At 35.4% G+C, this 11,313-nt stretch overlaps 1 protein-coding gene across 5 annotated transcripts; it reads left to right on the forward strand.

Annotated features, from left to right (window-relative positions):
• The first annotated feature begins 2,166 nt into the window (after window positions 1-2,166).
• LOC104090877 (N-(5'-phosphoribosyl)anthranilate isomerase 1, chloroplastic-like) lies at window positions 2,167-10,338 on the forward strand. 5 transcript variants are annotated; one of them, XM_009596072.4, is made up of 7 exons: window positions 2,174-2,529; window positions 5,435-5,547; window positions 7,489-7,569; window positions 8,068-8,124; window positions 8,653-9,023; window positions 9,101-9,264; window positions 9,798-10,338. In XM_009596072.4, the coding sequence occupies exons 3-7, from the start codon at window positions 7,560-7,562 to the stop codon at window positions 10,021-10,023; spliced, it is 828 nt and encodes a 275-aa protein (XP_009594367.1). In that variant the 5' UTR covers window positions 2,174-2,529; window positions 5,435-5,547; window positions 7,489-7,559; the 3' UTR covers window positions 10,024-10,338. The 5 variants fall into 5 exon arrangements, with proteins under 5 accessions (XP_009594366.1, XP_009594367.1, XP_009594368.1 ...); XM_009596073.4 differs by having other exon boundaries at window positions 2,185-2,529; window positions 7,492-7,569; XM_009596071.4 differs by lacking the exon at window positions 5,435-5,547 and having other exon boundaries at window positions 2,167-2,529; window positions 7,492-7,569.
• Window positions 10,339-11,313: the final 975 nt, after the last annotated feature.

Consider the following 11,313-nt stretch of genomic DNA (forward strand, 5'->3'; position numbering starts at 1 on the left):
ATCGGTACATTTTCTATGTGTTAGAGAAAATTGAGCTGAGACTCGTATTAAAAATCATGCTTAGGAATATGTTGTTATTGATGGTACCCATTGGGGTCATTTTTGTGGTTGAATAATATGTTCAAATTGTAATTGTTCATTCATTTATGTTTATTCATTTCATATCAGACCCCAGTCTCTCTTCTTTATTGTTGATGCATCATATCATTGTTGTTGGGCTATTTTTCATGACATTGTGAGCCCGAGAGACTGGAGAGATTGATGACTGAGTGAGGCGAGGGCCTTATTGTGAGAATGAGTATAGATTAGGGCTGCCCGCCTGCAACATACTTTATTATTATGGCATGTGAGTTGTCCGTGCGGATTCTGATATGATATTATAGTACGTGAGTTGTCCATGCAACACGTGAGTTGTCCGTGCAGATTATAATTCTTGGGCTGAAGGAGCCCCTCCGGAGTCTGTACACACCCCCAGTGAGCGTAGGTACCTACTGAGTGCGAGTGCCGAGTGCTGAGTGACTGGGAGGCATGAGTAATTGTGAGGTATGCCCGAGTGGCACGAGTGACTGTGAGGTTTGTCCGAGGGGCTGTATATGAGTGATGTTCTGCCCGAGGGCCTATTTATGATTTTATCACTGAGTTGCATCATATTGGCATGTACACATGACATACAGGCATAGAGATGTATTTTCCTCATGCTGTACAACATCACATCATTAATCATTTCTCACACATTTTTGACAGATGGGCATTGTGATGCATTTGTTTTACACGGATTATCCGGAATGAAAAATGAAACATCTTATTTATTATTGAAAGGATTTTGAAAACATCACGGTTTTCAGACTTGCTCATATTTTGGTGATTTTAGTGAAAAAAATTGAGTTATACTATTATATTTGAAAAGAAAAATATTTATTTTTTCGGAACTGTGAACAAATTGAGCATTTTATTATTGAGTTATTCATTGTGCTGCCTCATTTTTGTTGTTATGAGATTTGGTTTTTGGATATTGTTGTGGACTATTGGTTTTGGACCCGACCTTGGTAAAAGCTCGTCACTGCTTTCAACCTAAGGTTAGGTTTGTTACTTACTCAGTACATGGGGTCGGTTGTACTGATACTACACTTCCGTACCTTGCGTGCAGATGTTGACTGTTGATGTTGCTGTGTTCGATGGGAGATGGATTTGAAGATGTATCTGCGTTCCGGTTGTAACTGCCTCTTGTTTATGGTAGCCTTAGATTCATAAAACTCTGTTTATGTACTTTTCAAACAGATGATGTATTTATTTCATACCCGCTTTGTAAACTCTAATTTTTAGAAGCTCATGATTTGTACTACCAGTTCTTGGGGAAAAGTATCGGTTTTAGATATTTTCTTTTAATTAATTACCTCGTTAATTTCATTGACATCAGATAGTTGGTAATTGGCTTACCTAACGAGTTGGGTTAGGTGCCATTACGACTAGTTGGATTTTAGTCGTGACAGTAGCAATATCTTGGAAGAAGCATCTTTGGAGTATGGTCAAGTATTTCCTGAATAAAATAAAGCATTTTCCTTGTCTAAAAGGCTACCTAGGTTGAGAATATTTGACATGTTTCACAAATAGTTGAATGAACTTTTTTAGGTGTATGTGAATGATTTGTTTCCTTATAAAAAAAAGGTAAATAACTTGTTTCTTGACCAACTTTTAGTCATCTGAATTCTGCTGGGCGAATTATGTTTCAGGGATACGACATTAGTTTTCTCATTACAAATTATCATTGTGAAGAGATGTAGAAGCAGAAGCTTATTGATTTCATAGTGCAATTCATGGAGGTACACTTATTAATTCCCACCCTTCTAAGGATAAAGTAGTAGTAAAACCTCTGCATCACTTACTTACGTAACTTATTGATATTTATTCAATGGGTGGAGAAAAATAGGGCGGAAGAAAAATAAGGAAAGAGAAAAGGAGAAAAAAAGGAAAAGGGTGTAACTAAATTCCTTGATTGAAAGCACAAATAATGAATTTGTGAGTCTTTTAAGATGGATTATATATATTTTGTAACTAAAATGTGTTTAGGTCGGATAAATACTAAAATAAGGATATTTTTCATATTAAAGTTTCAAATAGTGTATAGTAAAGAAAAAAAACCCAATACATAAACAGCGTCGTTTTCCCCCATTCATTAAAAACAACCCCAATTCCCCTCAAGCCCGATTTCAGATATAGACACACATTAATTCACCCCAAAAAGAAACACATACACGATCGCACGAAATAGCTGGGAGTAGTGAATTCAATTTTGAAAATTCAAATTGAGATCTGAGATACAAAATTTGAAAACAAAGGGGAATCGCAGAGCTGATGCAAAGTCTCTTCAGCTGCTTTCATTTTCTGGGTTTTTCAAAGTGTTTTCGTTGTTCAATTAGGTTGATTGAGCTCTAGAGTTTGCTGTTTACTGCTGGAGTTGTTTGCTGGGCCACACTTGAGTTGATTCCTGCCTTCATTTGGTTCGTTTCAGTGTTTTCGTTGTTCAATTAGGTCAGTTCTCAACTTCCTTGTGTTATGCTCTCATTAGATGATTGAAGACTGTTGAATTCCTATTTAGTTTTTTCTTATTTGTTCAAGTATGACATCTGCTGATTCTTTTGTGTACTGAACGTGTATTTGGCCTCTATTTGACTGAAACAGTGAAATAACTCGAAATGAGATGTTTATGTGAATTACTCGATTCATGCTCTCAATTAGGACACTGTTGTTAGTTAATTGAATTTGCTATAACATGTTGGTTTGAAGTTGAAACTCAATTTAATAAGAACTAGTATATGCTGTGTCCCTATTTAGATTATTCCTGTATGGTTACGGAGTTAGTTTACTGTGTATATGGCCTAAATTCGCGGACCTAGCCTTTGATTGGTTAGATTTGTAATGTCAAAGCCAAAAGATGGGCTCCAAGAGTAGTTCATATGCTGCTGTTAAGCTATTGTATGCAGATTTGAGGTTAAGAGACTCTCAACGAGTTCAAACATCATTTCTATTCTAGTTCAGTTATGTAATCAATTATTAAAATGTAATTGAAGAGGTTATTACTATAAATTTAAAGGTCATGATTGTGCTGTAACGAATTGGTGGTGTGAATTTGAATTTGGGCTTCGTCCGTAGGAACAGTTTCGCATTTTAGTCTTGTTAATATTCTGTCAAGTTTGAACTGATCCATGAGTTGTTCTTCAGTCCAGCACGTTAACGATCCAACAAAAGTTCCATTCTAACACCAACAACACAACCCCCATAGTTGCTGCAAAATTAGCCCCAAAGCAGATGCGTTACTGTTGAAAATCAGCCACAAAAACTCCATTTTTCAGCCATGAAAGTCAGTTCTTAAACCACTCCAAAATCTAGCCATAACAAGCAGCAGAAACGCAGCCACTAGATGCGAGCAAAATAGTCCAAAACGCTACCTCTTTTCCACCTGAAAACATCCCAAAACCAGCCCCCAAAAGCCATGAAAATCAGCCTTAAACCCACCTGAAAATCCATGAAAACTAGCTGGAAACTCCAGCTAAAAAACGCAACAAATGAGCCCCGAAATCTAGCCCGCAAAACACTACATAAGCTTATCTTGTTCTTGGTTAATACATGACATTTTGTTTTAGATGGTCATGATAGTCTTTATGCTTATATGAATATCATGTTTGTCCTGGTATATCGTGTTAAAAGTATGACCGTAGAATTTGGAAACAGTAGGAATAGAGTAAATATGGAATATAGACTTTTGAGGCAATAATTGGGCCACTGAAGTTGTTTGAGAACGTTTGAGTCAAATTAATTCGGACTGACATGCTCAAGATAAAGTCAATGAACTGGTCCATATTACTTTTCATGGTAAGAAGAACTGACAATGCAATAAGATTGGATTTAGTAATTCGTAAGTTATTTGTTTCCTTTAGTATACTGTAACTACTAAGTATTGTTTTAATTTGCCTACTTCATTAACTTAAGTGAGTTATAGTTAAATGAATATGAAAAATCAAGGGTGGCCACATATAACTATTGAAACAATTCTGGTAATTCCAATGATTCTTCAATAATTCAAAGTAACTTGTTAATAATTTAAAGGGCTAATGACTCCCCACAACTCTATATCCATAACTCTTGACCTCACAACAATCTTAAATTAGTTTAAGAAAATAACTTATGAACATCGCTAGATGCTTTGGACGCGCTTTAATTACATTTTGTCATGGTTATGGGTACGGTTCCCGTGGCATAACTTTGACACTTAATCCCAAATTCGAGTGTGCGCTCGCGTGCCTTGATCTCGTAACTTCAAAGTAACAATAAAATTAAAACATGTCGTAAATTGCGGTTGCGTTTCACGTGGCATGATTTGCAATGTGTATAAAACAACAAGTGTACAACATCGTAACTTGTTTTAAAGTAATTCCATAAACACTAAAATAGTTTAAATATACAATAAAAGCGGTAAAAGGGTAAAATGCACATAGGTTTAGAACACGTAATAATCGGATAATTAAGTCGAGTTTAATTGTAAAGAGACCGTGCTAAAACCATGGAATCCGGGAGTGCCTCACACCTTCTCCCAGGTTAACAGAATTCCTTACTCAATCTTCTGTGTTTCGTAGACTTTATCAGAGTCAAAATTTTCCTTGATCTGGGATTTAGAATAAATGGTAACTTGGGACACCGTAAATAAATATTCCAAGTGGCGACTCTTAAAATCAAAAATAAATTAATCCCATTTCAATAATGTCATTTAATGTGGAATAACTCCTTTTCCCGTAAAAAGGAGATGTGACAACTACAAAATGAGAAAACTAAACAAATATTACAATATGAAAGAATGTACAAAAAGAGAGGGATAAAGATAATTTAATGATATTTATATTTTAATAAATTAAAATAAAAGATAAATAAATAACACTCAAAAAATTTATCAATCAATTTAGACAATTGAAGAGTTTTGAACAGTATAACATAAGTTTAAAAAGAAAATTATTTTCAGAGTAAGAAAATATATATCTATGTTATATTAAAAGAGAAGTAGTATCAAAATATTAAGCCAATTGACAAGGTAATAAAAAATCACATTAGTAAATGTATAGTACTAAGTACTTGCTAATTTAATAATAAAAATAAATAAAGAACAAATAATTTATTGGATTACTATATGATGTGTATTCTTTGATTTGTATAGATTTTATTACATTTCTGCACACTATATTAAATAACAAAATACAACTAATATTTATTAAAATAATATGATATATTAGATCATAATTTTATAAGATTAATATTCTGTCAAATTATCCGCGCGGGTTCTACACTAGTTAGGGAAAAAAAGAAAAAAAAAACTGAGTTAATCGCTAATTCCAACTCCAAATTAGAGTTTCAAAGCAACTTCAAAATCTGATGGTTCTGCGACCAGATTTGAAGCAGATACCAAGCAAATCGAAGCCCTAATCTACGAGTTTGAAGCAAACCCCGAGGAAATAAAAGCCCCAATTGTCAGCTGAAGAACATATCAACTCCAAGTCCAAGGTAATCAACTTTAAATCGGTTTATTTTGTTGCGTTAGCGTGATTTGATTCCCTAAAAGCCACGTTCCAGAAGTTAAAAAAAGCATTTCATAGAATTTCTCACGCAATTCAAAATTAAAATTTCTGAAGTAACTGTCAAATTGCATTCATCCAATTAGGATATGTATGTATTATCTTCTTATGGATGGTGCATTTGAAGCTGTTATTTTGTGCGTTCCATGTCTCCTCTTTTTTACTGGGGAAGTTTTCATTGAATGTGTATCTCTTTCTGCTTGTTTAGTTGGATCTGAAATTTGGGAGAAAGTGCTTTTTTGGTATATTATTTTGTGTGGTTTGTATTATAGTTAAAACTTCTAGATTGCAACTTGGCTACTTGAATCAAGATGTAAATTAGTTGCCGTAGGTATTTGGTAAAGCAGCATACTCTATTTTAAGTTGTAATTGCAGCATTTGTGGCTAATGAATGGTTATTTTGTCAATTATTAGAGCATTTTAAAATTTGACTGGTTATTCAAATAGTAGTTATTATGGTGAATGGCTATCAATGAATGGAGGGAGGAGAAAGGTTTGGGGTGTATGTAGCAATTCGTACAGTTACAATTTGGAGAAAAATAGATACATAAGAATTTTAGTATTATGTTGGAGGGGTTAGGCACCTATTGTTTAGCGGATAATGTTGTGCACCCAGAGCCTACTGAGCTGGAGGGTGAGTTGGACAAGGAAGATGCCAACCTAGATGTCCAGAAAGAGGCGTCAAGAAGGAGCATGCGTGTGAGGACTGTGCCAAAGAAGCTAACCGATTTTGTTGTGACTCTGGCAAATCACATGAAGGGCAAGGAAGGTGCTGGGAGTTGATATAAGTAACTAGAAACTGGAAGGAAAAAGTAGGCAAGAAGTTATAGAAATTTCTTTTATTCTCATCTCCTATGTTCACCTCCTTCTTCCCTGTTTGTTTAAGCTTTCAGTTGTTTGATTCCTATTGTAATCGTTTGGTTGATCATTTGCTCTATAATCTAAATGTGTTTGGATTGGTACTGTTTCAGAATATTATGCCTTTCTTGAACCTTTAACCTTGACCAACACTATTTAAGTGAAATTTTGACAGCAAGTTATTACTTTCTTAGTATTTCTGCAAAGAAATTTCCCCATTATTCGTCTTAAGCAACCTTTTGATTCACACAAATTTTGGGTATGTTGGATCATGGCTTGTTTAAATGGCTAAACCTGTTTTGACCCCTAAAGTGTGATTTTCATAAGTACTGTGAGCCGACACAATTGTATGAGGTCGAATAGATTACTTCTAGTCGATTGAACTCTACAGACATCCAAATATACCAGACCCGTCCATTTGATATTACCCTTTTGAATTACTCAAAGATAGGAAACCCATTTTGGCTTATTGATGGCCTCATACATTTGAATCTTCTATTCCGTTCCTGTAAAGAATTTAGATTCCAAACAGACATAAGATATCCTTTGTTTATACTCCCTCCATTTCAATTTGTTTGAACCTATTTGACCGGGCGCGTAGTTTAAGAAAAAAGAGAAGACTTTTGAAACTTGTGGTCCAAAACAATCCATAGATATTTCTGTGGCTTTAAATCAACTTATTAAGGGAAAATGAGAAGTTTAAAGCTACATTCTTTCCAAATTTAGAAAGAGGTCATTCTTTTTTAAACTAACTGGAAAGGAAACAGGTTCATTATTTTTGAAATGGAGGGAGTATTTGTTTTGTACTTATTCTAGAATTCAAGCATGTAGTGAAACGTTCTTGATATATCCATGATTTGTTGGTGTATGTTTCTTTGCAGGTTTTGCATTTAGGTGCTTACCAGTTTTGAAGAGTTTTTTTTGTTTAATAGATAGTATCGGATGACTAGTATAGTTATTAGAACGTGTTTGCAATTCCTCTGTTTGACCTGTTTTTTTATTTGATGAGTAGCAGGACTATTTTACGGCATCTCTCCTTCTCTCGCGCATAGCACAGTGGTAGAACGGAATTAGGAAGAAAAGATGCTCTCAGGTTCTTCAATAACTTCTCTGCTTATCCTTCTTCATACATAGTACTTACACCTTTCTTAAGAGGGCTGAGCACACGGGGTGTGTCACTGTGTATGAGACGCAGTAGCCAGAACTCCAAACTATCAAGCTATATAAGTGTCATCTCATCCAGAGACTAATAGGTTTTAGATTAAAGAGATGTAGGGTGTTCCTCCGTGCAGTGTGCACCAGAAAATAAGTGTGCCAAAGAGCTTTGGATCTGCATATCATCACCCTAAAAGCTCTTCCTATATCTATACAAACAAGGAAACTAGAGTAAGCCCAGTAGACATGCCATTTATTTTTTCCTTGAGCTCTTATTCGGCAGCTAAAATTTGTTTAATGTCCTCAAAGATCTACTTCTTTCAATTCTAATGCCCTTTTTATTTAATAATTTGCATGAGTGTCATAAGAGTATATAGCATCGTGTCGGTTAATTTCACTATTTACTTAGTCTAAGCCATAGTTCTGTCTTTTTCAGTATTCAATGTGGGAACACAGCTTCAACCAAGAGTAATAGGCATTCGCAGAAGCCAAGGTGAGTGAAAGTCTGGATCACATGGGCATTCTTTGCACTTATAGTATCCCGAAACAAGAAGAAAGAGAGTAACTCTTTTAAGAAATAATCCGGAGTTTAAGAAGATAATAAGTCAGGACTTGTGATCTCTAAAGAAACCACGTGATGTGAAAGCCAATGATTGATCACCACAGCTACTACTTATTCTATTTCTCCTTTAAGATTTTTCACAGAAGCAAAAGAGAGATGCCAACAAGTACTGGGGTAGGAAGCTTACACCATATATTATTCTGGAGTTAAGCGTTGGTTTTGGATCTCTTGCTTTTCCACTGATTCATTTTTCTTGACTTTTTAATCTTACGTAGAAAAGTTTTCCTTTCTGACCTTTGCTTATTACCGGTACGTGGAAAGATGCAAATGTGCACTTGATAGGTGTTTTAAAAGTAACTTATTATGATATTTCCTTAAGATTCTTTTTAACTGGTTCAGAGTTATGGTTGAAGTATAAAATGATGTCATCATTCTTTTGCAAAATCTTCATTTTTACAGGTCTATTGGGTGTAGAAGTATATTCTGCAAATAGGACACGACTGAAGACTTCTGCTAGGAACAGATTGATGTGCACCTTAAATCAGTCAGCAGGGGTTTCGGCTCAAGCAGAGCAAATAAAAAGTAGGACTTTAGTCAAAATGTGTGGAATTACATCAGCTAGAGATGCTGCTCTTGCAGCAGAAGCTGGAGCCAATTTTATTGGTATGATCACATGGCCTAACTCAAAACGTTCTATTTCACTTTCTACTGCAAAAGAGATTTCCAAGGTTGCACGGGAATATGGAGCTGAGCCAGTTGGGGTGTTTGTAGACGATAATGCTGACACAATACTAAAAGCCTCTGATGCAGCAGACCTTGAATTTGTGCAGGTGAGGAACTGTCATTTTCACCATCTTTAATTTCTTGTTTCCAATTCCTCAAAATCCACATGTTGCAAATTAATCAGCTTCATGGAAATGGTTCTCGAGATGCTTTTCCAGTTTTGGTCAGGGAAAAACGTGTAATATACGTACTTCATGCAAATGAAGAGGGAGGCCTTTTGAACTATATTTCTGATGAGGAGTCTTCTCTGGTTGATTGGGTTCTAGTGGATAGTGCAAAAGGTGGCAGGTATTGATTCTCCTTGCATAAACCTGTCATGGCTACGTATGAAATCATTCACTGTCTCTTTCCAACTATGTTTATTTTGCATGGATAATGTAAAGGACAGGTGATATCGAGCTAATCAACCAAGACATAATTCTATTTCTGTTGGTATTGCTAAACTTGCTTGAATTCTTTCAGACCAAATCAAACTTGTTTTGTAACTTTAGCACGACCAAGCAACTGAGTCTTCTGATGCAAAAGGAATCAACCAACTAAGAGTGACATTGTAGTTAGAAGAAGAATATGAATAGTAGCAATGAGGAGAATGATAATTTTTGAGAAGTTGAATTCTCAGCAAAGTCTTAGTAAGTGGTGGACTCTAAATTAAGAAATAAAGTTTGTTATCTACCTATCTATGTGCTTTCTATGGATGACAACTGATGAATGTTGCAATTGATATGAGTTAGGTCTAGGCAGCTGAATTTTACTTCTGCAAAATCACCAGTTACCAATTTTCACTTGCTCTCCATATACTAAGTAGTAGCTCACTTTTGCAGTGGCAAAGGATTCAACTGGGCTCAGTTTAAGCTGCCGCCAATTAGAAGCAAACATGGGTGGCTCTTGGCAGGAGGAATTAACCCGGAGAATGTTTGTGAAGCTCTTTCTGCTCTTAAACCCAATGGAGTGGATGTGAGTAGTGGCATATGCGGCCAGGACGGCATCCAAAAGGATGAGTCACGGATACTATCGTTCATGAATGCAGTGAAATCTGTACGGCTGTAGTTAATATTGACTAGCTACCATTGAGGCAAATTCCCCAGTGCAGATTCTTAAATCAACTGCAATGTTGGTGCTGGTCCTCTTGTAATTTATTGCACTAATTATTGTAGGCCAAGACTAATATCTCATGATACATAAAGTTTGTGTTACTAGAAAAACATCAATGTCTTTGTAGGAGAAGAAACTTCCCTTGTGTAGTTCAATTGATGGGCTATAAGCGTGACTTGTTTGACAGAAGATGGATTGACTACCTTGACGACAACTAATGAACTCATAAAGTAAAATTCTATTGCAGGTTTCATTCCTTTTTTCACCTAATTGGCTTGTCTTAATGAATTTAGTCCCGTTATTGTGGCAATGATGGCGTGATAAAATATGTGATACTTAAACTTTCTTGGGCAAACCGAAGAGGCATTTTAGCTACTTTGTTACTTCCTATCAATTATTACTACATTACATTGTGTAAGAAAAATATATCAATCATGTGGCAACAACTGAAACTGCTATTCCACAATTTATATGCCTTCCCCCATTCTTTAACAGGAACTTTCGATTAGCCGAAGCCAGAATGAGTCTTTCAATGGTCTTATTATAAAGACGTCAACTTCTATATGGGGGTGAAACTTCTCTCATTTTTACATGACTTGGATGATAGGGAGTGGATATTGACTACCTTGACAACAACCAATTAACAACTACAGCTAAATTAACATGCTACTGGTGCTTAAGGGTTTTAATATGACATGTAAAATGATTATAACATTTTTATTGAAAGTGACATTCCTTTGTTGTTTCCTTCTTCTTTCCCCAACTTAATCACCCTTCATTTTCTTTTGGCTAGTCTAATAGCCCGTTTGGAGCTGCAAAAATCAGCTTATTTTGAGAAGCGCTTTTCTCCAAAAGTGTTTTTCTTAAAAATACTTTTGGCGAGAAACAATTTGTGTTTGGCAAATTAATTTGAAAAACACTTCTGAGCAGCAGTTAGTGTTTGACCAAGCTTTAAAAAATTGCTTCTAAGTGTATTTTTCTCAAAAGTACTTTTCAAAAGAAACTACTTTTTTCTGCTCCTGTTTCTCCTCAAAAGCACTTTTTTTTCTTTCAAAAGCATGGCTAAACACCTTAATTTTAGGAAAAAAAAACACTTTTGACCCCAAAAAAAAAAAAAAAAACGCTTTTGCAAACTTGGCGAAAGAGACTATAAATCAATTTCGTTTTTCTCTTTCACTTTCTTGGGGCAAAAATATCTGTTAACCTTCAAATGTGATGTTAATGGATCCACGTACAGCAAAAGAA

The sequence above is a fragment of the Nicotiana tomentosiformis genome, chromosome 3, assembly GCF_000390325.3.
Source record: "Nicotiana tomentosiformis chromosome 3, ASM39032v3, whole genome shotgun sequence".
Classification (NCBI taxonomy): Eukaryota; Viridiplantae; Streptophyta; class Magnoliopsida; order Solanales; family Solanaceae; genus Nicotiana; species Nicotiana tomentosiformis.